Source organism: Calonectris borealis, chromosome 14 (assembly GCF_964195595.1).
Source record: "Calonectris borealis chromosome 14, bCalBor7.hap1.2, whole genome shotgun sequence".
NCBI lineage: Eukaryota > Metazoa > Chordata > Aves > Procellariiformes > Procellariidae > Calonectris > Calonectris borealis.
The window spans coordinates 19,450,592-19,476,639 of NC_134325.1; the positions used below are offsets into that span (position 1 = coordinate 19,450,592).

At 45.4% G+C, this 26,048-nt stretch overlaps 3 protein-coding genes and 1 long non-coding RNA gene across 4 annotated transcripts in view; 3 read left to right on the forward strand and 1 right to left on the reverse strand.

Moving 5' to 3' along the window:
- LOC142088261 (uncharacterized) overlaps positions 1 to 26,048 on the reverse strand; it is a 223,119-nt gene that overhangs the window by 79,088 nt on the left and 117,983 nt on the right. The gene's annotated exons all lie outside the window — the stretch shown is intronic.
- LOC142088429 (olfactory receptor 2D3-like) lies at positions 2,956 to 3,897 on the forward strand. Its single transcript, XM_075163809.1, has one exon. The coding sequence runs from the start codon at positions 2,956 to 2,958 to the stop codon at positions 3,895 to 3,897; it is 942 nt and encodes a 313-aa protein (XP_075019910.1).
- Positions 10,584 to 11,525, forward strand: LOC142088430 (olfactory receptor 2D2-like). Its single transcript, XM_075163810.1, has one exon. The coding sequence runs from the start codon at positions 10,584 to 10,586 to the stop codon at positions 11,523 to 11,525; it is 942 nt and encodes a 313-aa protein (XP_075019911.1).
- On the forward strand, positions 18,447 to 19,388 carry LOC142088004 (olfactory receptor 2D2-like). The gene has a single exon (XM_075162806.1). It carries the CDS (start codon positions 18,447 to 18,449, stop codon positions 19,386 to 19,388), a length of 942 nt encoding a protein of 313 aa, XP_075018907.1.

Here is a 26,048-nt window from a genome sequence, read left to right on the forward strand (position 1 = left end):
AATATTTGGTCCCTTAAGATTTGAAGTGTAACGTACGGTTCACCAAGTCTTGAACAGGCAGTTGTAAAAACTTTTACCAAAACTTCAATTGTTTATGACTTAAACACTTAAAATTATGCTTGGGCTTGTGTTTACAAGAGATAATTGCAATGCAACCTCTGGGACCACTTCCCTTTGGCATTTGAAATTGGTTATGGTGTCTCAAAAGGGAAATCTTGAAATGCGATTTCAATTCTTCCACCACGCTGCTATCACTTTGAACGCCTTAAATCCAAATGTAAAGGACTAAGCCACTTTGCATTTATTTCTTACCTCCAAGTATCTAACACTTCTTTTGATCAGGCAAGGGGTGCCTGCCACTTTCTTTTGTGTATTCTGCTGCCAGTATTCCTGTTATTGGATGAGTTTCAACCTTCTTGTAGATTGGACATTTTCAGGTACAGAAAAAACATTCTTTAATTTTACAAATCTTGAACAGAGATATGTCAGGATGATTTCAAGGTGGTTTAGTCCATAGGAGAATTTAGATAGGTCCAAGGCGTGTTTGTCACTGCTGATAGATGTGCCGTGATAAGATAATGGTTTCTGTAAGAAACCCCTTTTAACCTTGAGCAAAGTTCTTACCTTATTTGTGTCTACTTTTTCTCACCTATAAAGCATAAATGACTCTCATCCTTCAAACTCCTTTGAAATCAAAAGGTGTAAAGTTCAGAGCTCGTGCTGTCTACTAACGTCAATAATATAAGGGGGTGATTTTCCAAAGTAGGTAAGTGAGCTAGAAGCACCGATCTCAAGCCCGTGGAACCACTCATGAGCAGTTTGGTCTCAGCTACTCCAAAGTATTTAGGAAACGAAATCCTATAGAGAATCCCACTCTAGTTCTTTATACCATAGCTAGAGGAAATTTCCCTTCTCGCTCCCAGAGGCTTGCAGTTTTCAGCTGCTGAAGGATGTTTTTTAATGTGGTATGATATTCATCAAAAGCATTACCACAACTGGTTTACTGAAGGCAAAATTGAATTGTTCTTGGCCTCCGGAGTGTAGTTATGTGAATTATAAATGCCTGAAGAGAATCAGAAGCTGAATGTAGCTGTTGATGTTGGCACAGGCTTTAAAATGATTGTGCATCTATGTGCTTAAATGAGAGAAAGCTGTCTCTCGAGTTCTACATCCATCTTAAGAAAGATGCTGAATTTCGTATGATGCAGGTTCTTAGAGTTACGGCATCATAACTGATAGAGCCCACCTGGTCTAGAGAGTTCAGGTCTTGAATAAGACTTGGATTAATGCCAGTAAGCATCAGGGATCAGACCCATCTCACCGGAATTTAGGTGTTTACATATGAGCTGATGGCCACATTTGCACAGGTGCCAGTGAAAAGCTAGTTGATACGGTTGATACAAGTCTTCTGCAGCTCTTCTATCATACGTGCTTGTCCCATACAGATGTCCTGGCTACCACAGTGAACCTAAAACGGCAAGAGGCGTGGATGCTTCGGCACCTTAACCCTTCCTTTCAAGTCAGGAGGGAGGCACCTGCCTTCGCTGACTGGGAGATCGGTGCTGAGCAGTCGGGGCTCCCTGGGCTGCAGTGGAGACGGACTCCTCCGGTTGTATTGACTGGGGCGGTGGCTCAGCCATCCCACCTACCTGAGGCAGTAATCTTGGGCTGAGGCAAAGGGCCTCCTGAACTGAGCTTTTTACGATTATTTCTGAACCTCCCTTCCACCACAGTTTCTCTTTTGGAACGATGCTTCATTTTGCAATGCTTTCCCCTGACAGCGTAATTGCTAATTCAGGTTGTGAGAGTCTGCTTGGTCTTAAAAACACAGGATAGGATTCAGTTTCAGGGGAAGGCATCAGGTTTAGGCATCCACATATAAACATTTACATGGAAGTTATACATGTTATGAGGAATAAACCAGGGGTCAAGGTTAAGCCCAGAAGGCCACTCGGGTTCTCAGGAACAGCTGAGAAGTTGAGATAGCTAAAGGTATCACCTACTAGCTGGTCACCTGAATCGCCCTTTAGCGTCCATTGACCGTATCAACGAGGCATCCAAATAATGTGTTCAGCCGCAGCAGCCTGGTACCACTTGGACACCCCAGTGTGACCTGTCGTTTGGCCAATTTTCATTCCAGAGGAGCACAAGCCCTCCAACATCCCTGCATCAAATGTGACGGCCGCCTTCAGATGTCTCAGATACCCTACAGCATATCGAGTGACATTTATTAGTGTCTTCCACAGCATTATTAAGGTAGGCATTCTGCTACTCTCCTTTTACTGCACGAAGACTCGGGATCCACAACTGTGACCATATACTACTCGGAAACTTTCATGTCATAGTAAAGCCTTAAAACCTCTTAGGCGATACTGCGTAAAGACAGAACATGGACAGTAGGAGCTACAGTGACGAGAATGCCATAAGATCCTAGATATACGTTAAGGTGGTTGGACATATGTAATTTGTTAGATGTGGTCAGCGTGCTGAATTTTGGCTTTATTGCAGGAAAAGGATACAGGTCTATGGATATTTGTCCACAAGAGTAGATCTGTGTCATAATGAGAGTGTCTGAAGGATTGTTTCGCTCCAGAAGTCTGTTTTGTGTTTCTTCCCAGGTTAAGACAGGATATCGAGAACTGGGATTTTAACACCTCCTCTTTGATCTAACCTTGAATCTTGATTTTCTAAAGAGGTCAGTAGTTCTCTTGGGCATTTAAATGTGTCCAAATTAGGCATTTGTCTGTTAAATCTGTGTAATTAGAGTGCAACCAACATGAGCAGGGGTTCAGCTAAAGGTACCATGTAACTTTCTCAACATTTTCTCGTTTCTCTGGTCACCATCATAGATAATATAAAATAGATGGTGTGTTGTGTCTGGTACTTATCTTGCAAGAGATTTGAGTTGACTTTGTTACTATTTCTTGTCTTGACAGTTAAACCACTGGAATAATAATGGCCAGGGAAAACCAAAGCGTAGTGACAGAATTCATCTTTCAAGGCCTTTCCTCCCAGCCAAGGACACAGACTGCTCTTTTCGTAGTGTTCCTGGTTTTTTATCTGTTCACAGTTGTTGGGAACATCATGATCCTTACAGTGATCAGAGCTGATTGCCAGTTGCAGTCACCCATGTACTTTTTCCTTGCCAACCTGTCCTTCTTAGATACCTGCTATGTCTCCGTCATCATCCCCCAGACGTTAGTGAACCTCTTGACCAAGAAAGGGACCATCTCCTTCTCTGCATGTGTTGCTCAGATGTATTTGGCTCTGACATGTGGCATGGCAGAGTGTTTTCTGCTTGGGGTCATGGCCTATGATCGATATGTGGCAATATGTCACCCCTTGCTCTACACCACTATCATGAACAGGAAGGTTTGCATTCACATGGTCGTGGCTTCCTGGGCCAGCAGCCTACTGAGCTCCATGGTCGTCAACAGCCTTACCTTGCGGCTGCCGTTCTGCGGGCCTGGCATCTTGAACCATTACTTCTGTGAAGTGCCAGCAGTGCTGGCCTTGGCCTGCGCCGACACTGCCCTTTCAGAGTTGGTCAACTACATCTTCAGCATCCTCATAGCCTTGATCCCCTTTCTTCTGATCATCACCTCCTACGCCCGTATCCTTTCGGCCATCTTGAAGATTAAATCTGCACGTGTGCAATCCAAGACCTTCTCCACCTGTGGATCCCACCTGATGGTGGTAACCTTATTTTATGGGACAGTTATCTGCAGGTACCTGAATCCTAAGTCCAGGATTCCACAGGACAGGGACAAAGTTATTACAGTGCTTTACGTCGTTGTAGCCCCATTGCTGAACCCTCTCATCTACAGCCTCAGGAACAAGGACATGAAGAATGCCCTGAGAAGGGCGATGAATAGACCCAAGTCCCTGTTTACTTAAAGGCTTTTCAGGCAATGGTGTTGCATTTAGTTCTATGAGTTGAAACAATACTCAGATGTGATGATTTCTCTACCTGCAAGTGTCCTAGCCTTATTTTTACAAAGACTGAGGTGAAATCATACGTGTGCTAAATTCAACAGCACCTAAACAAAAAGACCTTGCATACAAATAACTTTCTAAATAACGTTTGGGGTTTGGTCTAAACCCAGCGGCTAAATAAAGACATTGCAACTTCAGCGTGCGTCACTCTGGCAATTCATTTAAAATAGCAGTGGAAAATGCCCATAGCATCGTGACAAGAAAGAAAAAAAGAAGAAAAAAGAAAAAACAGTTAAAGAGCTGTGAGAAAAATTAAGCACTTTATATAAAGCGTGAAAGGTATTTTGCTTCTGAAGGGTTTCGTAATTCACTTCAGAGCAGACAAACATTTAATTCATGTTGCAAACATGAGCTGCTACTGTGATTTCCCTTCAGACCTGGAGATTTCTCAACGTCTGCTGGGTTGGTCAGCAAACAAAACTGCCATCTTCTCCAATAAAGGGTGCAGGTGTTTGCAACTAATATTTATCCCCTTGCGCTGTGAGCGTTTTCTCACCCTAGCTTCCATAACCCGCTTTGCTTCCCCCGTAACTCATTTCTGCCCCTCTTAACTCCTACTGCATTTCAGTCCAACTCTGGGGCCCCATGGGCCAAGATCCTTCAATCTCATTTTGTCATGTGGACAGCTGGCAGTAGATCGTTTTGTTTTCTGATTTGAGTAGGGCATAATCAGACGTGAATATCAAAGAGGGGTTTTCTTTCCGTGCCTCAAAGACAGATCCCTAGGTTTTAAGTAACCCAGGCAAGATGAAGAGTATTTCAGACCTCCCGAACTTGCTGACAATTAAACTAACCTTTTGAAAGATGTGCTTTGTACTCACATTCATGCAACACAGGTGGTTTTGCTCCCCACCCACAAGCTTGCTCAGTCACGGACGACCGTGCATCCTCCTTTCTGTGGTGTGGGTTTGTTTGTCACTCAGTGACATTATAGCCAAAATCTGGATGCCGTTGGATGCCATTGTAATTCCAATTTAGTATCTGAATCCCCACTGACTACAGAGGGAGATCGCCTCTTCACAGACTGATCAACCTTCCTTGTTTCGACGTATTTTGATGACTGAAGTTAAATAATTCAAGCCTAGAGAAACCCACAGAAAGTCCTTCCCCATTGGACTTTAAATTCTCAATAAACGAGTGTTTGAAAAGCAAGAAGAACAAATCCCTATCACATCTAAGACATATACAGCCAAAGCAGATAGAGCATTTTTAAAGCCAAAATCCTGTCTTTCTCCTTCAATTTTGTTGTCCAAAGTGTGCTTACACCCATCCCACATAGGGAAAAACCAAACTAAGGGATCATTTCAGCCCTGGCTCTTTACAGTGCGGCTCAAGCACCAACATCTGGAGGTGGCATCCGTGGGTCTGAGCCCAGAAGTCCACGCCAGAGAGCCAGACCAGGGCTCTCCTGCGGCTCAGAGCAGGGCACGTGGCCCCAGCTGTGGCTCTGGCCTTCCCAGCAAGGGCAGGGACAGGAGAAAGCTTATTTAGTGGTGTATCTTCAACTACTCCCTTACTCTTACGCCATGTAAGATATAAAACATATGAGGACACACTCCTTGCTTGGGTTTTTGGGCAGATTGCTGTCCCCTGGGGGAAGGCCACATGCCAGGTGTCTCTCCCTACTGCTATATGCCACCTTTGAGGGTGGCCAGGGGAAAGGTTTGGGTCTGACATCTGGCACAGGTCCTGGCTGGGCTAGGACGTATTGCCACTTTGGTCAACGACTCATTCTTCCCAGTCCAGCAGAGACGTGCTACGCTGGCAGATATTCCTCCTGCTCAGCGCCATCCCAGACCAAGACCCTCCAGCCGCCTACCAGGAGCATTAGTTAGCCCTGAATTATGTCAGCTGAGCCAGCCCAGAATTGAGTTTGGACTTGGTGGGCTATGGACTGGAGAAGTCTGCATTGCCTGCAGAGCCTCTTGGGATAGCGCAAGTGAGCCCTTGGATAGGTGAATCTTTGGCAAGTAAATACAAAGATAAAAGCAAAGGTATTTAGTGCAGAGCAAGCCAGAAAAGGAGAAATGTAGCCAGAGCCAGACACCACCTTTTTCCCAGACCGACCCAGATAATGGGGTGGTTCAGGTCCCCCATGAGGACCAGGGCTTGTGAACCTGAGGCTGCTCCTATCTGTCTGGAGAGGGCGCCCTCCTGCTGACCTGTGATCCTTCTCCAGGCTCTGGGCATCTGTTGCTGGCCCTGGCATCAGACCGGTACGAGTGGGATGGATTGAGGTTCCCCTCCTCCCGCAACTTTACTTTAAAACCCTCTTCACCAGCTTGGCAAGCCTGTGACCGAAGATGCTCTTCCCCTTCTCTGACAGATGGACCCCATCAGCCCCTAGTAGACCAGGTTTCTCAAAGACAGTCCCATGGTCTAAATAACTAAAGCCCTGGCTGTGGGACCCTTCCCATAACCATTTGTTGACTCGCCACATTCGACTGGCCCTTTCCAACCCCTTTCCTTTGACCGGGAGGACTGATGAAAAAACCACCTGTGCTCCAGAGTCCCTTACCATTGCTCCCAGGGCTCTCTAATCCTTCTTGATAGTCCTCAGACTGCTCCTGGCTCTATCACTGGTGCCCACGTGAAATAGCAGCAGCAGATAATAGTCAGTGGACCGTACGAGGCTTGGTAGCCTCTGGGTGACATCCCTGCTACGAGCCCCCAGTAAGCAGCACACCTCCCTAGAGAGGGCGTGCAGTCGGCAAATGGGTGCCTCAGTACCTCTCAGAAGAGAGTCGCCTGCTACTGTCACCCGTCACCTTTTCTTAGTTGTGCTGGTTGTTATGTCTCGTTTTTGAGGAACACTTATGGATGAGCACCTAGCTCCAGGAGGGGTTACAGCTGATGACCCCTCCTCAGAGATGAGAGCACCTCTTCATCCTGGCTGAAGGTGCTTATATTCCTAATGGAAGCAGGTCCAAAGTGAGGTCTTCCTTCCCCTCAGGCCTCCAGAAGTTTGAATGAGCCTTTGGCACACCTCACCCAGCACTGACACCTCATCAAAAATGTGTCATGAACCAAACCCAGCCAGTGAGCCCAAATTTTCGCGGTTCCAACAGCTGAAGTTAAAAAAACCCCTACACCCTAAACATATTTGCTGAATGCTGTGCAGTTCCCTCAGAAGCTCTTCTGACTTCTTGAGGTGTCCGTCTTGGGTCCGGGCAGATGGGAAAGAGATGAATACCTGGTGCTAGGGGAAATGATCTAGACTGTCCATTCCAGCACTGCCTTCCCACTCCCCCAGCCCTTGGGACGTCATTTCACCAAATAGCGGTATTTATCCTCCTCTTTCCAAACAGAGAGATCAATCGCTCTCTAGAAATGCTGATTCCTCTGAGCTGAATATGGAGGAAGCGTTGTTTCCCCTGTGCTCTGAAAATGGCTATTTTCCGCTGTTAACTATACAGACAGTTAGTAGCTTAGACAACCTAGATAACTAACTTTTGGGCACCTGGGGAGGATTTCACCTTATGAGATGTATCAGATTCTGCATCTCCCGATGTCTTCAGACCAAAGCTGGAGTATTAGTGTGTTTCACCCTCACAGAAGTCATCTGGCTCAAAGTAGGAATAACTGGGTAAAATTCCATGTTTAGACAACCCTCTAAAAAATCCCACAAATCCATTAAAATATTTGGTCCCTTAAGATTTGAAGTGTAACGTACGGTTCACCAAGTCTTGAACAGGCAGTTGTAAAAACTTTTACCAAAACTTCAATTGTTTATGACTTAAACACTTAAAATTATGCTTGGGCTTGTGTTTACAAGAAATAATTGCAATGCAACCTCTGGGACCACTTTGGCATTTGAAATTGGTTATGGTGTCTCAAAAGGGAAATCTTGAAATGCGATTTCAATTCTTCCACCACGCTGCTATCACTTTGAACGCCTTAAATCCAAATGTAAAGGACTAAGCCACTTTGCATTTATTTCTTACCTCCAAGTATCTAACACTTCTTTTGATCAGGCGAGGGGTGCCTGCCACTTTCTTTTGTGTATTCTGCTGCCAGTATTCCTGTTATTGGATGAGTTTCAACCTTCTTGTAGATTGGACATTTTCAGGTACAGAAAAAACACTCTTTAATTTTACAAATCTTGAACAGAGATATGTCAGGATGATTTCAAGGTGGTTTAGTCCATAGGAGAATTTAGATAGGTCCAAGGCGTGTTTGTCACTGCTGATAGATGTGCCGTGATAAGATAATGGTTTCTGTAAGAAACCCCTTTTAACCTTGAGCAAAGTTCTTACCTTATTTGTGTCTACTTTTTCTCACCTATAAAGCATAAATGACTCTCATCCTTCAAACTCCTTTGAAATCAAAAGGTGTAAAGTTCAGAGCTCGTGCTGTCTACTAACGTCAATAATATAAGGGGGTGATTTTCCAAAGTAGGTAAGTGAGCTAGAAGCACCGATCTCAAGCCCGTGGAACCACTCATGAGCAGTTTGGTCTCAGCTACTCCAAAGTATTTAGGAAACGAAATCCTATAGAGAATCCCACTCTAGTTCTTTATACCATAGCTAGAGGAAATTTCCCTTCTCGCTCCCAGAGGCTTGCAGTTTTCAGCTGCTGAAGGATGTTTTTTAATGTGGTATGATATTCCTCAAAAGCATTACCACAACTGGTTTACTGAAGGCAAAATTGAATTGTTCTTGGCCTCCGGAGTGTAGTTATGTGAATTATAAATGCCTGAAGAGAATCAGAAGCTGAATGTAGCTGTTGATGTTGGCACAGGCTTTAAAATGATTGTGCATCTATGTGCTTAAATGAGAGAAAGCTGTCTCTCGAGTTCTACATCCATCTTAAGAAAGATGCTGAATTTCGTATGATGCAGGTTCTTAGAGTTACGGCATCATAACTGATAGAGCCCACCTGGTCTAGAGAGTTCAGGTCTTGAATAAGACTTGGATTAATGCCAGTAAGCATCAGGGATCAGACCCATCTCACCGGAATTTAGGTGTTTACATATGAGCTGATGGCCACATTTGCACAGGTGCCAGTGAAAAGCTAGTTGATACGGTTGATACAAGTCTTCTGCAGCTCTTCTATCATACGTGCTTGTCCCATACAGATGTCCTGGCTACCACAGTGAACCTAAAACGGCAAGAGGCGTGGATGCTTCGGCACCTTAACCCTTCCTTTCAAGTCAGGAGGGAGGCACCTGCCTTCGCTGACTGGGAGATCGGTGCTGAGCAGTCGGGGCTCCCTGGGCTGCAGTGGAGACGGACTCCTCTGGTTGTATTGACTGGGGCGGTGGCTCAGCCATCCCACCTACCTGAGGCAGTAATTTTGGGCTGAGGCAAAGGGCCTCCTGAACTGAGCTTTTTAGGATTATTTCTGAACCTCCCTTCCACCACAGTTTCTCTTTTGGAACGATGCTTCATTTTGCAATGCTTTCCCCTGACAGCGTAATTGCTAATTCAGGTTGTGAGAGTCTGCTTGGTCTTAAAAACACAGGATAGGATTCAGTTTCAGGGGAAGGCATCAGGTTTAGGCATCCACATATAAACATTTACATGGAAGTTATACATGTTATGAGGAATAAACCAGGGGTCAAGGTTAAGCCCAGAAGGCCACTCGGGTTCTCAGGAACAGCTGAGAAGTTGAGATAGCTAAAGGTATCACCTACTAGCTGGTCACCTGAATCGCCCTTTAGCGTCCATTGACCGTATCAACGAGGCATCCAAATAATGTGTTCAGCCGCAGCAGCCTGGTACCACTTGGACACCCCAGTGTGACCTGTCGTTTGGCCAATTTTCATTCCAGAGGAGCACAAGCCCTCCAACATCCCTGCATCAAATGTGACGGCCGCCTTCAGATGTCTCAGATACCCTACAGCATATCGAGTGACATTTATTAGTGTCTTCCACAGCATTATTAAGGTAGGCATTCTGCTACTCTCCTTTTACTGCACGAAGACTCGGGATCCACAACTGTGACCATATACTACTCGGAAACTTTCATGTCATAGTAAAGCCTTAAAACCTCTTAGGCGATACTGCGTAAAGACAGAACATGGACAGTAGGAGCTACAGTGACGAGAATGCCATAAGATCCTAGATATACGTTAAGGTGGTTGGACATATGTAATTTGTTAGATGTGGTCAGCGTGCTGAATTTTGGCTTTATTGCAGGAAAAGGATACAGGTCTATGGATATTTGTCCACAAGAGTAGATCTGTGTCATAATGAGAGTGTCTGAAGGATTGTTTCGCTCCAGAAGTCTGTTTTGTGTTTCTTCCCAGGTTAAGACAGGATATCGAGAACTGGGATTTTAACACCTCCTCTTTGATCTAACCTTGAATCTTGATTTTCTAAAGAGGTCAGTAGTTCTCTTGGGCATTTAAATGTGTCCAAATTAGGCATTTGTCTGTTAAATCTGTGTAATTAGAGTGCAACCAACATGAGCAGGGGTTCAGCTAAAGGTACCATGTAACTTTCTCAACATTTTCTCGTTTCTCTGGTCACCATCATAGATAATATAAAATAGATGGTGTGTTGTGTCTGGTACTTATCTTGCAAGAGATTTGAGTTGACTTTGTTACTATTTCTTGTCTTGACAGTTAAACCACTGGAATAATAATGGCCAGGGAAAACCAAAGCGTAGTGACAGAATTCATCTTTCAAGGCCTTTCCTCCCAGCCAAGGACACAGACTGCTCTTTTCGTAGTGTTCCTGGTTTTTTATCTGTTCACAGTTGTTGGGAACATCATGATCCTTACAGTGATCAGAGCTGATTGCCAGTTGCAGTCACCCATGTACTTTTTCCTTGCCAACTTGTCCTTCTTAGATACCTGCTATGTCACCACTAATATCCCCCAGATGTTGGTGAACCTCTTGACCAAGAAGGGGAACATCTCCTTCTCTGGATGTGCTGCTCAGATGTATTTGTCTCTGACTTGTGGCATGGCAGAGTGTTTTCTGCTTGGGGTCATGGCCTATGATCGATATATGGCAATATGTCACCCCTTGCTCTACACCACTATCATGAACAGGAAGGTTTGCATTCACATGGTCGTGGCTTCCTGGGCCAGCAGCCTACTGAGCTCCATGGTCATCATCACCCTCATCTGGCGGCTGCCGTTCTGCGGGCCTGACATCTTGAACCATTACTTCTGTGAAGTGCCAGCAGTGCTGGCCTTGGCCTGCGCCGATATTGCCCTCACGGAGTTGGTCATCTACATTTTCACTGTCCTCATAGTCTTGATCCCCTTTCTTCTGATCATCACGTCCTACGTCCGTATCCTTTTGGCCATCTTGAAGATTCAATCTGCACGTGTGCAATCCAAGACCTTCTCCACCTGTGGATCCCACCTGATGGTGGTAACCATATTTTACGGGACAGTTACCTGCAGGTACCTGAATCCTAAGTCAAGGATTCCACAGGACAGGGACAAAGTTATTACAGTGCTTTACATCGTTGTAGCCCCATTGCTGAACCCCCTCATCTACAGCCTCAGGAACAAGGACATGAAGAATGCCCTGAGAAGGGTGATGAATAGACCCAAATCCCTGTTTATTTAAAGGCTTTTCAGGCAGTGGTAGTGTTGCACTTAGTTCTATGAGTTGAAACAATACTCAGATGTGATGATTTCTCTACCTGCAACTGTCCTAGCCTTATTTTTACAAAGACTGAGGTGAAATCATACGTGTGCTAAATTCAACAGCACCTAAACAAAAAGACCTTGCATACAAATAACTTTCTAAATAACGTTTGGGGTTTGGCCTAAACCCCAGAGGCTAAATAAAGACATTGCAACTTCAGCGTGCCTCACTCTGGCAATTCATTTAAAATAGCAGCGGGAAATGCCCATAGCATCGTGACAAGAAAGACAAAAGGAAGAAAAAAGAAAAAACAGTTAAAGAGCTGTGAGAAAAAATAAGCACTTTATATAAAGCGTGAAAGGTATTTTGCTTCTGAAGGGTTTCGTAATTCACTTCAGAGCAGACAAACATTTAATTCATGTTGCAAACATGAGCTGCTACTGTGATTTCCCTTCAGACCTGGAGATTTCTCAACGTCTGCTGGGTTGGTCAGCAAACAAAACTGCCATCTTCTCCAATGAAGGGTGCAGTTGTTTGCAACTAATATTTATCCCCTTGCGCTGTGAGCGTTTTCTCACCCCAGCTTCCATAACCCGCTCTGCTTCCCCCGTAACTCATTTCTGCCCCTCTTAACTCCTACTGCATTTCAGTCCAACTCTGGGGCCCCATGGGCCAAGATCCTTCAATCTTATTTTGTCATGTGGACAGCTGGCAGTAGATCGTTTTGTTTTCTGATTTGAGTAGGGCATAATCAGGCGTGAATATCAGAGAGGGGTTTTCTTTCCATGCCTCAGAGAGAGATCCCTAGGTTTTAAGTAACCCAGGCAAGATGAAGAGTATTTCAGACCTCCCGAACTTGCTGACAATTAAACTAACCTTTTGAAAGCTGTGCTTTGTACTCACATTCATGCAACACAGGTGGTTTTGCTCCCCACCCACAAGCTTGCTCAGTCACGGACGACCGTGCATCCTCCTTTCTGTGGTGTGGGTTTGTTTGTCACTCAGTGACATTATAGCCAAAATCTGGATGCCGTTGGATGCCATTGTAATTCCAATTTCGTATCTGAATCCCCACTGACTACAGAGGGAGATCGCCTCTCCACAGACTGATCAACCTTCCCATTGTGGACATATTTTGATGACTGAAGTTAAATAATTCAAGCCTAGAGAAACCCACAGAAAGTCCTTCCCCAATGGACTTCAAAGTCTCAATAAACGAATGTTTGAAAAGCAAGAAGAACAAATCCCTGTCACATCTAAGACACGTACAAAAGCATGATAGAGCACCTTTAAAGCCAAAATCTTGTCTTTCCCTTTTAATTTTGCGGTCCAAAGTGTGCTTACACCTGTCCCGCACAGGGAAGGACCAAACTAAGGGATCATTTCAGCCCTGGCTCTTTACACTGTGGCTCAAGCACCAACCTCTGGAGGTGGCATCCGTGGGTCTGAGCCCAGAAGCCCACGCCAGAGAGCCAGACCAGGGCTCTCCTGCGGCTCAGAGCAGGGCACGTGGCCCCAGCTGTGGCTCTGGCCTTCCCAGCAAGGGCAGGGACAGGAGAAAGCTTATTTAGTGGTGTATCTTCAACTACTCCCTTACTCTTACGCCATGTAAGGTATAAAACATATGAGGACACACTCCTTGCTTGGGTTTTTGGGCAGATCGCTGTCCCCTGGGGGAAGGCCACATGCCAGGTGTCTCTCCCTACTGCTATATGCCGCCTTTGAGGGTGGCCAGGGGAAAGGTTTGGGTCTGACATCTGGCACAGGTCCTGGCTGGGCTAGGACGTATTGCCACTTTGGTCAACGACTCATTCTTCCCAGCCCAGCAGAGACGTTCTACGCTGGCAGATATTCCTCCTGCTCAGCGCCATCCCAGACCAAGACCCTCCAGCCGCCTACCAGGAGCATTAGTTAGCCCTGAATTATGTCAGCTGAGCCAGCCCAGAATTGAGTTTGGACTTGGTGGGCTATGGACTGGAGAAGTCTGCTTTGCCTGCAGAGCCTCTTGGGATAGCGCAAGTGAGCCCTTGGATAGGTGAATCTTTGGCAAGTAAATACAAAGATAAAAGCAAAGATATTTAGTGCAGAGTAAGCCAGAAAAGGAGAAATGTAGCCAGAGCCAGACACCAGCTTTTCCCCAGACCAACCCGGGCTCCCACCACACCTAAAGTACTCTTCACTTTTTTCAAAGATGCTTCCCATGACTGAAAGATAGGGAAGATAAGGCAAAGATAAAGTCTCTGATTAGTGAAGGCAGACAAATGGATATGAACTGTACATGTAGGGAGAACGGGCGGTTTCTTAACCCTTAACAAGACCAAATAAGAGGCCTTGTCTAGCAGTAGGTGGTGGCAATAGTCGTAGCATGACCCACTGGAAGCTTCTCAGCAGGCCTGAACTCGAACAACAGCTAAGGCGTTAAATCTATTTCCATCACAAATTACGCTTCTCCCCTTCCAAAAAAAGGAACTCCCCTGGGGACCAGCCACCCAGCAGTTATCAGCCTAACAAGCCCTTCAGGGCATCATGAAGAAGCCTCTATCGCTTGGAGAAGGAAGCCATGATCAACGCATTCCAGGAACCTCCTGGATTGCTTATGCCCTGCCGTGTTGTCCCTCCAACAGATAGTGGGGTGGTTGAAGTCCCCCATGAGGACCAGGGCTTGAGAACGTGAGGCTGCTCCTATCTGTCTAGAGAGGGCCTCATCTGCTCCGTCTTCCTGGTCGGGTGGCCGGTAGCAGATCCCCCCTATAATGTCACCTGTCCCTGCCCTCCCTTTAATCCTGACCCATAAGCTCTTGATTGGCTCCTCATCCGTCCCAGGGCGCAGCTCCATGCACTCCAGCTGGTCATTGACATAGAGGGCGACACCCCCTCCTCATCTCCCTTGCCTGTCCTTCCTAAAGGGCCTGTATCCTTCCATTCCAACAGTCCAATCGTAGGAGCCATCCCACCACGTCTCCATGATGCCAATAAGATCGTAGCCCTGCAAGAGTGCGCACGTCTCTAACTCCTCTTGTTTATTCCCCATGCATCGTGCCTTTGCATAGAGGCATTTAAGTTGGGCCCCTGATGAAGCTACCTTACTGGCTGGAGTTCCTTTGTGCTCCTCTTCAGGCGCTCTCCTGCTGACCTGAGATCCTTCTCCAGGCTCTGGGCATCTATTGCTGGCCCTGGCATCAAACCGAGTGGGATGGCTTGAGGTTCTATTCCTAATGGAAGCAGGTCCAAAGTGAGGTCTTCCTTCCCCTCAGGCCGCCAGAAGTTTGAATGAGCCTTTGGCACACCTCACCCAGCACTGACACCTCATCAAAAATGTGTCATGAACCAAACCCAGCCAGTGAGCCCAAATTTTCGCGCTTCCAACAGCTGAAGTTAAAAAAACCCCTACACCCTAAACATATTTGCTGAATGCTGTGCAGTTCCCTCAGAAGCTCTTCTGACTTCTTGAGGTGTCCGTCTTGGGTCCGGGCAGATGGGAAAGAGATGAACACCTGGTGCTAGGGGAAATGATCTAGACTGTCCATTCCAGCACTGCCTTCCCACTCCCCCAGCCCTTGGGACGTCATTTCACCAAATAGCGGTATTTATCCTCCTCTTTCCAAACAGAGAGATCAATCGCTCTCTAGAAATGCTGATTCCTCTGAGCTGAATATGGAGGAAGCGTTGTTTCCCCTGTGCTCTGAAAATGGCTATTTTCCGCTGTTAACTATACAGACAGTTAGTAGCTTAGACAACCTAGATAACTAACTTTTGGGCACCTGGGGAGGATTTCACTTATGAGATGTATCAGATTCTGCATCTCCCGATGTCTTCAGACCAAAGCTGGAGTATTAGTGTGTTTCACCCTCACAGAAGTCATCTGGCTCAAAGTAGGAATAACTGGGTAAAATTCCATGTTTAGACAACCCTCTAAAAAATCCCACAAATCCATTAAAATATTTGGTCCCTTAAGATTTGAAATGTAACGTACGGTTCACCAAGTCTTGAACAGGCAGTTGTAAAAACTTACCAAAACTTCGATTGTTTATGACTTAAACACTTAAAATTATGCTTGGGCTTGTGTTTACAAGAAATAATTGCAATGCAACCTCTGGGACCACTTTGGCATTTAAAATTGGTTATGGTGTCTCAAAAGGGAAATCTTGAAATGCGATTTCAATTCTTCCACCACGCTGCTATCACTTTGAACGCCTTAAATCCAAATGTAAAGGACTAAGCCACTTTGCATTTATTTCTTATCTCCAAGTATCTAACACTTCTTTTGATCAGGCAAGGGGTGCCTGCCACTTTCTTTTGTGTATTCTGCTGCCAGTATTCCTGTTATTGGATGAGTTTCAACCTTCTTGTAGATTGGACATTTTCAGGTACAGAAAAAACATTCTTTAATTTTACAAATCTTGAACAGAGATATGTCAGGATGATTTCAAGGTGGTTTAGTCCATAGGAGAATTTAGATAGGTCCAAGGCGTGTTTGTCACTGCTGATAGATGTGCCGTGATAAGATAATGGTTTCTGTAAGAAACCCCTTTTAACCTTGAGCAAAGTTCTTACCTTATTTGTGTCTACTTTTTCTCACCTATAAAGCATAAATGACTCTCATCCTTCAAACTCCTTTGAAATCAAAAGGTGTAAAGTTCAGAGCTCGTGCTGTCTACTAACGTCAATAATATAAGGGGGTGATTTTCCAAAGTAGGTAAGTGAGCTAGAAGCACCGATCTCAAGCCCGTGGAACCACTCATGAGCAGTTTGGTCTCAGCTACTCCAAAGTATTTAGGAAACGAAATCCTATAGAGAATCCCACTCTAGTTCTTTATACCATAGCTAGAGGAAATTTCCCTTCTCGCTCCCAGAGGCTTGCAGTTTTCAGCTGCTGAAGGATGTTTTTTAATGTGGTATGATATTCATCAAAAGCATTACCACAACTGGTTTACTGAAGGCAAAATTGAATTGTTCTTGGCCTCCGGAGTGTAGTTATGTAAATTATAAATGCCTGAAGAGAATCAGAAGCTGAATGTAGCTGTTGATGTTGGCACAGGCTTTAAAATGATTGTGCATCTATGTGCTTAAATGAGAGAAAGCTGTCTCTCGAGTTCTACATCCATCTTAAGAAAGATGCTGAATTTCGTATGATGCAGGTTCTTAGAGTTACGGCATCATAACTGATAGAGCCCACCTGGTCTAGAGAGTTCAGGTCTTGAATAAGACTTGGATTAATGCCAGTAAGCATCAGGGATCAGACCCATCTCACCGGAATTTAGGTGTTTACATATGAGCTGATGGCCACATTTGCACAGGTGCCAGTGAAAAGCTAGTTGATACGGTTGATACAAGTCTTCTGCAGCTCTTCTATCATACGTGCTTGTCCCATACAGATGTCCTGGCTACCACAGTGAACCTAAAACGGCAAGAGGCGTGGATGCTTCGGCACCTTAACCCTTCCTTTCAAGTCAGGAGGGAGGCACCTGCCTTCGCTGACTGGGAGATCGGTGCTGAGCAGTCGGGGCTCCCTGGGCTGCAGTGGAGACGGACTCCTCCGGTTGTATTGACTGGGGCGGTGGCTCAGCCATCCCACCTACCTGAGGCAGTAATCTTGGGCTGAGGCAAAGGGCCTCCTGAACTGAGCTTTTTAGGATTATTTCTGAACCTCCCTTCCACCACAGTTTCTCTTTTGGAACGATGCTTCATTTTGCAATGCTTTCCCCTGACAGCGTAATTGCTAATTCAGGTTGTGAGAGTCTGCTTGGTCTTAAAAACACAGGATAGGATTCAGTTTCAGGGCAAGGCATCAGGTTTAGGCATCCACATATAAACATTTACATGGAAGTTATACATTTAAATGTCTGTCATGAGTGAGGAATAAACCAGGGGTCAAGGTTAAGCCCAGAAGGCCACTCGGGTTCTCAGGAACAGCTGAGAAGTTGAGATAGCTAAAGGTATCACCTACTAGCTGGTCATCTGAATCGCCCTTTAGCGTCCATTGACCGTATCAACGAGGCATCCAAATAATGTGTTCAGCCGCAGCAGCCTGGTACCACTTGGACACCCCAGTGTGACCTGTCGTTTGGGCAATTTTCATTCCAGAGGAGCACAAGCCCTCCAACATCCCTGCATCAAATGTGACGGCCGCCTTCAGATGTCTCAGATACCCTACAGCATATCGAGTGACATTTATTAGTGTCTTCCACAGCATTATTAAGGTAGGCATTCTGCTACTCTCCTTTTACTGCACGAAGACTCGGGATCCACAACTGTGACCATATACTACTCGGAAACTTTCATGTCATAGTAAAGCCTTAAAACCTCTTAGGCAATACTGCGTAAAGACAGAACATGGACAGTAGGAGCTACAGTGACGAGAATGCCATAAGATCCTAGATATACATTAAGGTGGTTGGACATATGTAATTTGTTAGATGTGGTCAGCGTGCTGAATTTTGGCTTTATTGCAGGAAAAGGATACAGGTCTATGGATATTTGTCCACAAGAGTAGATCTGTGTCATAATGAGAGTGTCTGAAGGATTGTTTCGCTCCAGAAGTCTGTTTTGTGTTTCTTCCCAGGTTAAGACAGGATATCGAGAACTGGGATTTTAACATCTCGTCTTTTGATCTAACCTTGAATCTTGATTTTCTAAAGAGGTCAGTAGTTCTCTTGGGCATTTAAATGTGTCCAAATTAGGCATTTGTCTGTTAAATCTGTGTAATTAGAGTGCAACCAACATGAGCAGGGGTTCAGCTAAAGGTACCATGTAACTTTCTCAACATTTTCTCGTTTCTCTGGTCACCATCATAGATAATATAAAATAGATGGTGTGTTGTGTCTGGTACTTATCTTGCAAGAGATTTGAGTTGACTTTGTTACTATTTCTTGTCTTGACAGTTAAACCACTGGAATAATAATGGCCAGGGAAAACCAAAGCGTAGTGACAGAATTCATCTTTCAAGGCCTTTCCTCCCAGCCAAGGACACAGACTGCTCTTTTCGTAGTGTTCCTGGTTTTTTATCTGTTCACGGTTGTTGGGAACATCATGATCCTTACAGTGATCAGAGCTGATTGCCAGTTGCAGTCACCCATGTACTTTTTCCTTGCCAACCTGTCCTTCTTAGATACCTGCTATGTCACCACTAACATCCCCCAGATGTTGGTGAACCTCTTGACCAAGAAGGGGAACATCTCCTTCTCCGGATGTGCTGCTCAGATGTATTTCTCTCTGTCTTGTGCCATAGCAGAGTGTTTTCTGCTTGGGGTCATGGCCTATGATCGATATGTGGCAATATGTCACCCCTTGCTCTACACCACTATCATGAACAGGAAGGTTTGCATTCACATGGTCGTGGCTTCCTGGGCCAGCAGCCTACTGAGCTCCATGGTCGTCATCACCCTCATCTGGCGGCTGCCGTTCTGCGGGCCTGGCATCTTGAACCATTACTTCTGTGAAGTGCCAGCAGTGCTGGCCTTGGCCTGCGCTGACATTGCCCTTTCGGAGTTAGTCAACTTCATCTTCAGCATCCTCATAGCCTTGATCCCCTTTCTTCTGATCATCACGTCCTACGCCCGTATCCTTTCCGCCATCTTGAAGATTAAATCTGCACGTGTGCAATCCAAGACCTTCTCCACCTGTGGATCCCACCTGATGGTGGTAACCTTATTTTATGGGACAGCCATCTGCACGTACGTGAATCCTAAGTCAAGGGCTCCACAGGACAGGGACAAAGTTATTGCAGTGTTTTACACTGTTGTAACCCCAATGCTGAACCCTCTCATCTACAGCCTCAGGAACAAGGACATGAAGAATGCCCTGAGAAGGGCGATGAATAGACCCAAGTCCCTGTTTACTTAAAGGCTTTTCAGGCAGTGGTAGTGTTGCACTTAGTTCTATGAGTTGAAACAATACTCAGATGTGATGATTTCTCTACCTGCAAGTGTCCTAGCCTTATTTTTACAAGACTGACGTGAAATCATACGTGTGCTAAATTCAACAGCACCTAAACAAAAAGACCTTGCATACAAATAATTTTCTAAATAACGTTTGGGTTTTGGTCTAAACCCCAGAGGCAAAATAAAGACATTGCAACTTCAGCGTGCCTCACTCTGGCAATTCATTTAAAATAGCAGTGGAAAATGCCCATAGCATCATTACAAGACAGACAAAAGGAAGAAAAAAGGAAAAATAGTTAATGAGCTGTGAGAAAAATTAAGCACTTTATATAAAGCGTGAAAGGTATTTTGCCTCTGAAGGGTTTCGTAATTCACTTCAGAGCATACAAACATTTAATTCATGTTGCAAACATGAGCTGCTACTGTGATTTCCCTTCAGACCTGGAGATTTCTCAACATCTGCTGGGTTGGTCAGCAAACAAAACTGCCATCTTCTCCAATGAAGGGTGCAGTTGTTTGCAACTAATATTTATCCCCTTGCGCTGTGAGCGTTTTCTCACCCCTGCTTCCATAACCCGCTCTGCTTCCCCCGTAACTCATTTCTGCCCCTCTTAACTCCTACTGCATTTCAGTCCAACTCTGGGGCCCCATGGGCCAAGATCCTTCAATCTTATTTTGTCATGTGGACAGCTGGCAGTAGATCGTTTTGTTTTCTGATTTGAGTAGGGCATAATCAGACGTGAATATCCGAGAGCGGTTTTCTTTCCGTACCTCAAAGACAGATCCCTAGGTTTTAAGTAACCCAGGCAAGATGAAGAGTATTTCAGACCTCCCGAACTTGCTGACAATTAAACTAACCTTTTGAAAGATGTGCTTTGTACTCACATTCATGCAACACAGGTGGTTTTGCTCCCCACCCACAAGCTTGCTCAGTCACGGACGACCGTGCATCCTCCTTTCTGTGGTGTGGGTTTGTTTGTCACTCAGTGACATTATAGCCAAAATCTGGATGCCGTTGGATGCCATTGTAATTCCAATTTCGTATCTGAATCCCCACTGACTACAGAGGGAGAACGCCTCTCCACAGACTCATCAACCTTCCTTGTTTCGACGTATTTTGATGACTGAAGTTAAATAATTCAAGCCTAGAGAAACCCACAGAAAGTCCTTCCCCAATGGACTTTAAATTCTCAATAAACGAATGCTTGAAATGCAAGAAGAACAAATCCCTATCACATCTAAGACATATACAGCCAAAGCAGATAGAGCATTTTTAAAGCCAAAATCCTGTCTTTCTCCTTCAATTTTGTTGTCCAAAGTGTGCTTACACCCATCCCACATAGGGAAGAACCAAACTAAGGGATCCTTTCAGCCCTGGCTCTTTACACTGCGGCTCAAGCACCAACCTCTGGAGGTGGCATCCGTGGGTCTGAGCCCAGAAGCCCACGCCAGAGAGCCAGACCAGGGCTCTCCTGCGGCTCAGAGCAGGGCACGTGGCCCCAGCTGTGGCTCTGGCCTTCCCAGCAAGGGCAGGGACAGGAGAAAGCTTATTTAGTGGTGTATCTTCAACTACTCCCTTACTCTTACGCCATGTAAGATATAAAACATATGAGGACACACTCCTTGCTTGGGTTTTTGGGCAGATCGCTGTCCCCTGGGGGAAGGCCACATGCCAGGTGTCTCTCCCTACTGCTATATGCCACCTTTGAGGGTGGCCAGGGGAAAGGTTTGGGTCTGACATCTGGCACAGGTCCTGGCTGGGCTAGGACATATTGCCACTTTGGTCAACGACTCATTCTTCCCAGCCCAGCAGAGACGTGCTACGCTGGCAGATATTCCTGCTGCTCAGCGCCATCCCAGACCAAGACCCTCCAGCCGCCTACCAGGAGCATTAGTTAGCCCTGAATTATGTCAGCTGAGCCAGCCCAGAATTGAGTTTGGACTTGGTGGGCTATGGACTGGAGAAGTCTGCATTGCCTGCAGAGCCTCTTGGGATAGCGCAAGTGAGCCCTTGGATAGGTGAATCTTTGGCAAGTAAATACAAAGATAAAAGCAAAGATATTTAGTGCAGAGCAAGCCAGAAAAGGAGAAATGTAGCCAGAGCCAGACACCACCTTTTCCCCAGACCGACCCAGATAATGGGGTGGTTCAGGTCCCCCATGAGGACCAGGGCTTGTGAACCTGAGGCTGCTCCTATCTGTCTGGAGAGGGCGCTCTCCTGCTGACCTGTGATCCTTCTCAAGGCTCTGGGCATCTGTTGCTGGCCCTGGCATCAGACCGGTACGAGTGGGATGGATTGAGGTTCCCCTCCTCCCGCAACTTTACTTTAAAACCCTCTTCACCAGCTTGGCAAGCCTGTGACCGAAGATGCTCTTCCCCTTCTCTGACAGATGGACCCCATCAGCCCCTAGTAGACCAGGTTTCTCAAAGACAGTCCCATGGTCTAAATAACTAAAGCCCTGGCTGTGGGACCCGTCCCATAACCATTTGTTGACTCGCCACATTCGACTGGCCCTTTCCAACCCCTTTCCTTTGACCGGGAGGACTGATGAAAAAACCACCTGTGCTCCAGAGTCCCTTACCATTGCTCCCAGGGCTCTCTAATCCTTCTTGATAGTCCTCAGACTGCTCCTGGCTCTATCACTGGTGCCCACGTGAAACAGCAGCAGCAGATAATAGTCAGTGGACCGTACGAGGCTTGGTAGCCTCTGGGTGACATCCCTGCTACGAGCCCCCAGTAAGCAGCACACCTCCCTAGAGAGGGCGTGCGGTCGGCAAATGGGTGCCTCAGTACCTCTCAGAAGAGAGTCGCCTGCTACTATCACCCGTCACCTTTTCTTAGTTGTGCTGGTTGTTATGTCTCGTTTTTGAGGAACACTTATGGATGAGCACCTAGCTCCAGGAGGGGTTACAGCTGATGACCCCTCCTCAGAGATGAGAGCACCTCTTCATCCTGGCTGAAGGTGCTTATATTCCTAATGGAAGCAGGTCCAAAGTGAGGTCTTCCTTCCCCTCAGGCCTCCAGAAGTTTGAATGAGCCTTTGGCACACCTCACCCAGCACTGACACCTCATCAAAAATGTGTCATGAACCAAACCCAGCCAGTGAGCCCAAATTTTCGCGCTTCCAACAGCTGAAGTTAAAAAAACCCCTACACCCTAAACATATTTGCTGAATGCTGTGCAGTTCCCTCAGAAGCTCTTCTGACTTCTTGAGGTGTCCGTCTTGGGTCCGGGCAGATGGGAAAGAGATGAATACCTGGTGCTAGGGGAAATGATCTAGACTGTCCATTCCAGCACTGCCTTCCCACTCCCCCAGCCCTTGGGACGTCATTTCACCAAATAGCGGTATTTATCCTCCTCTTTCCAAACAGAGAGATCAATCGCTCTCTAGAAATGCTGATTCCTCTGAGCTGAATATGGAGGAAGCGTTGTTTCCCCTGTGCTCTGAAAATGGCTATTTTCCGCTGTTAACTATACAGACAGTTAGTAGCTTAGACAACCTAGATAACTAACTTTTGGGCACCTGGGGAGGATTTCACCTTATGAGATGTATCAGATTCTGCATCTCCCGATGTCTTCAGACCAAAGCTGGAGTATTAGTGTGTTTCACCCTCACAGAAGTCATCTGGCTCAAAGTAGGAATAACTGGGTAAAATTCCATGTTTAGACAACCCTCTAAAAAATCCCACAAATCCATTAAAATATTTGGTCCCTTAAGATTTGAAGTGTAACGTACGGTTCACCAAGTCTTGAACAGGCAGTTGTAAAAACTTTTACCAAAACTTCAATTGTTTATGACTTAAATACTTAAAATTATGCTTGGGCTTGTGTTTACAAGAAATAATTGCAATGCAACCTCTGGGACCACTTTGGCATTTAAAATTGGTTATGGTGTCTCAAAAGGGAAATCTTGAAATGCGATTTCAATTCTTCCACCACGCTGCTATCACTTTGAACGCCTTAAATCCAAATGTAAAGGACTAAGCCACTTTGCATTTATTTCTTACCTCCAAGTATCTAACACTTCTTTTGATCAGGCGAGGGGTGCCTGCCACTTTCTTTTGTGTATTCTGCTGCCAGTATTCCTGTTATTGGATGAGTTTCAACCTTCTTGTAGATTGGACATTTTCAGGTACAGAAAAAACATTCTTTAATTTTACAAATCTTGAACAGAGATATGTCAGGATGATTTCAAGGTGGTTTAGTCCATAGGAGAATTTAGATAGGTCCAAGGCGTGTTTGTCACTGCTGATAGATGTGCCGTGATAAGATAATGGTTTCTGTAAGAAACCCCTTTTAACCTTGAGCAAAGTTCTTACCTTATTTGTGTCTACTTTTTCTCACCTATAAAGCATAAATGACTCTCATCCTTCAAACTCCTTTGAAATCAAAAGGTGTAAAGTTCAGAGCTCGTGCTGTCTACTAACGTCAATAATATAAGGGGGTGATTTTCCAAAGTAGGTAAGTGAGCTAGAAGCACCGATCTCAAGCCCGTGGAACCACTCATGAGCAGTTTGGTCTCAGCTACTCCAAAGTATTTAGGAAACAAAATCCTATAGAGAATCCCACTCTAGTTCTTTATACCATAGCTAGAGGAAATTTCCCTTCTCGCTCCCAGAGGCTTGCAGTTTTCAGCTGCTGAAGGATGTTTTTTAATGTGGTATGATATTCATCAAAAGCATTACCACAACTGGTTTACTGAAGGCAAAATTGAGTTGTTCTTGGCCTCCGGAGTGTAGTTATGTAAATTATAAATGCCTGAAGAGAATCAGAAGCTGAATGTAGCTGTTGATGTTGGCACAGGCTTTAAAATGATTGTGCATCTATGTGCTTAAATGAGAGAAAGCTGTCTCTCGAGTTCTACATCCATCTTAAGAAAGATGCTGAATTTCGTATTATGCAGGTTCTTAGAGTTACGGCATCATAACTGATAGAGCCCACCTGGTCTAGAGAGTTCAGGTCTTGAATAAGACTTGGATTAATGCCAGTAAGCATCAGGGATCAGACCCATCTCACCGGAATTTAGGTGTTTACATATGAGCTGATGGCCACATTTGCACAGGTGCCAGTGAAAAGCTAGTTGATACGGTTGATACAAGTCTTCTGCAGCTCTTCTATCATACGTGCTTGTCCCATACAGATGTCCTGGCTACCACAGTGAACCCAAAACGGCAAGAGGCGTGGATGCTTCGGCACCTTAACCTTTCCTTTCAAGTCAGGAGGGAGGCACCTGCCTTCGCTGACTGGGAGATCGGTGCTGAGCAGTCGGGGCTCCCTGGGCTGCAGTGGAGACGGACTCCTCCGGTTGTATTGACTGGGGCGGTGGCTCAGCCATCCCACCTACCTGAGGCAGTAATCTTGGGCTGAGGCAAAGGGCCTCCTGAACTGAGCTTTTTAGGATTATTTCTGAACCTCCCTTCCACCACAGTTTCTCTTTTGGAACGATGCTTCATTTTGCAATGCTTTCCCCTGACAGCGTAATTGCTAATTCAGGTTGTGAGAGTCTGCTTGGTCTTAAAAACACAGGATAGGATTCAGTTTCAGGGCAAGGCATCAGGTTTAGGCATCCACATATAAACATTTACATGGAAGTTATACATGTAAATGTCTGTCATGAGTGAGGAATAAACCAGGGGTCAAGGTTAAGCCCAGAAGGCCACTCGGGTTCTCAGGAACAGCTGAGAAGTTGAGATAGCTAAAGGTATCACCTACTAGCTGGTCATCTGAATCGCCCTTTAGAGTCCATTGACCGTATCAACGAGGCATCCAAATAATGTGTTCAGCCGCAGCAGCCTGGTACCACTTGGACACCCCAGTGTGACCTGTCGTTTGGGCAATTTTCATTCCAGAGGAGCACAAGCCCTCCAACATCCCTGCATCAAATGTGACGGCCGCCTTCAGATGTCTCAGATACCCTACAGCATATCGAGTGACATTTATTAGTGTCTTCCACAGCATTATTAAGGTAGGCATTCTGCTACTCTCTTTTTACTGCACGAAGACTCGGGATCCACAGCTGTGACCATATACTACTCGGAAACTTTCATGTCATAGTAAAGCCTTAAAACCTCTTAGGCAATACTGCGTAAAGACAGAACATGGACAGTAGGAGCTACAGTGACGAGAATGCCATAAGATCCTAGATATACGTTAAGGTGGTTGGACATATGTAATTTGTTAGATGTGGTCAGCGTGCTGAATTTTGGCTTTATTGCAGGAAAAGGATACAGGTCTATGGATATTTGTCCACAAGAGTAGATCCGTGTCAAAATGAGAGTGTCTGAAGGATTGTTTCGCTCCAGAAGTCTGTTTTGTGTTTCTTCCCAGGTTAAGACAGGATATCGAGAACTGGGATTTTAACATCTCGTCTTTTGATCTAACCTTGAATCTTGATTTTCTAAAGAGGTCAGTAGTTCTCTTGGGCATTTAAATGTGTCCAAATTAGGCATTTGTCTGTTAAATCTGTGTAATTAGAGTGCAACCAACATGAGCAGGGGTTCAGCTAAAGGTACCATGTAACTTTCTCAACATTTTCTCGTTTCTCTGGTCACCATCATAGATAATATAAAATAGATGGTGTGTTGTGTCTGGTACTTATCTTGAAAGAGGTTTGAGTTGACT

Coding starts and splice junctions, on each gene's coding strand:
- LOC142088429 (XM_075163809.1), top strand. CDS start 2,956: ATGGCCAGGGAAAACCAAAGCGTAGTGACAGAATTCATCTTTCAAGGC.
- LOC142088004 (XM_075162806.1), top strand. CDS start 18,447: ATGGCCAGGGAAAACCAAAGCGTAGTGACAGAATTCATCTTTCAAGGC.
- LOC142088430 (XM_075163810.1), top strand. CDS start 10,584: ATGGCCAGGGAAAACCAAAGCGTAGTGACAGAATTCATCTTTCAAGGC.